The 1,443-nt window shown below is 40.3% G+C and overlaps 1 protein-coding gene across 1 annotated transcript; it reads right to left on the bottom strand.

Annotated features, from left to right (window-relative positions):
• Positions 1-483: 483 nt before the first annotated feature.
• Positions 484-966, bottom strand: LOC147427898 (profilin-2-like). The gene is made up of 2 exons (XM_086497566.1): positions 718-966; positions 484-636 (listed from the first exon to the last, which is right to left on the bottom strand). Exons 1-2 carry the CDS (start codon positions 964-966, stop codon positions 565-567), a joined length of 321 nt encoding a protein of 106 aa, XP_086353692.1. The 3' UTR covers positions 484-564.
• Between the last annotated feature and the right edge of the window lie 477 nt (positions 967-1,443).

The following is a 1,443-nucleotide window of genomic DNA, read 5'->3' as shown; positions in this document are numbered from 1 at the left end:
GAATTGCTAAGACCTACTAACATGGCTCATACTCTCAACTGGTTACTGGCGCTTATTAATTTCTGAGCAATAGTCCTAACTCTCAAAACTGAATGAGCATATGATTAGATACGTGGATCTGCTGGTGTCAAGGGTTTGAAGATGAGCCAGAACAGCATCGAGCTTCTAGCTATAAGCAAAGTGAGGAGAGGAAGAAGCACCACATAGTACAATAGACCAATAATTGCCTCGAAATAAGATTATTTATGGAAACAGAAGGATATGCTAACATGAACAAGAAAAGACACACAATGACCAAGCGGCACCGTTATTAGCACCACAATGTAATTAAGCTGTAGAATATGGAGTTTAAACTCCTTACAATGGGTTAACCCGCCTGACTACATGTAAATAGAGAGATTAGTCACATGTATAATTATTTCTTTTGCTAAATCGTCCCCACACGTTGTAATGACACTTTTAGGGGGAGGAGAAGAGCAGCAAAAAATTTTAGAAGCTCACCTCTCCAATCCTATATTATTGACCCACACCAAACAATGTGCTCATGCTGCACAATACAAAGTTCTAATAGCCTTGATCAACAAGATAGTCTCCAAGCTTCTCCACAACACTGTTGTATTCACCCCGTGTCATAGGCTAATCATAGATTCCAAACACAATGCACAAATTTTTCGTCTTTATAGTCACTCTGCCAGCACCCTTCTTTCCACGAATGACCATGTCCTTCTCACCCTCAACAACAAGATACTTTGCATCACCAATGAATAAACCTCGCTGAGCAAGTTCATCCCCATCACTATTGAAAGCATTCACTATAGCAGTCACTTCAGCAGTCTTGATCTCAGGGAACTTGTTATTGGCAGTCCAAACAGAGCCATCTAGGCCAATTATACCCACAGAAGTGAGGGTATTGCCCGTGGGAAAGGCGCACATGAGATGGTTGTCAACATAAGCATCCCAAGACATAGCTGCTGACTGCAAAGGTAGAGAACCCAAAGAAAAGAGAAGCCTGAGAAGAAACACAAAAGATCGATCTCCTCCCCAAAATTGAGTAGAGATCAAGCCTGTAGAGCACTTCAAGTACTACAATTCTAATCAATAAAATCCCAGCTATAACCATTTCAAGAATAATCTCTTTTAGCATTAACAAGGTAACTTTTGGCCCTTTTTAGTCGCATTTAGCATACTTTTAGCTTAAAGTTGTCTTGTTATCAAAAGCCCTGACCACTGATCACTAAATACATAGCTTTGAAAGAACCTTATTTTGCCTCCTTCTAATCACTTTTCCTTCATGGAAACGGAGTTGCATGACATCCACCCCCTCTGAGTCTACACAGCCTCGGGTCTATGCCAATTTCACTTAATCAGCTTCATCAACAACATCATCAGACACTTTGTCTGATGCATACATAACATTATCTTTTGGAGGTTGATTTGAATCGA

This window comes from Adiantum capillus-veneris, chromosome 23, assembly GCF_014529385.1.
Source record: "Adiantum capillus-veneris isolate H3 chromosome 23, ASM1452938v2, whole genome shotgun sequence".
NCBI classification, from domain to species: Eukaryota; Viridiplantae; Streptophyta; class Polypodiopsida; order Polypodiales; family Pteridaceae; genus Adiantum; species Adiantum capillus-veneris.
Note: the sequence above shows the minus strand (reverse complement) of the source record. Positions and strands in the feature narration are given on the sequence as shown.

Excerpts from the sequence above, each read along its gene's own strand:
- LOC147427898 (XM_086497566.1), bottom strand. The coding sequence starts at position 966 with ATGTCTTGGGATGCTTATGTTGACAACCATCTCATGTGCGCCTTTCCC. Across the intron at positions 637-717 it reads TTGAGGGTGAGAAGGACATG|CCTATGACACGGGGTGAATA; the intron begins GTCATTCGTGGA and ends ATCTATGATTAG.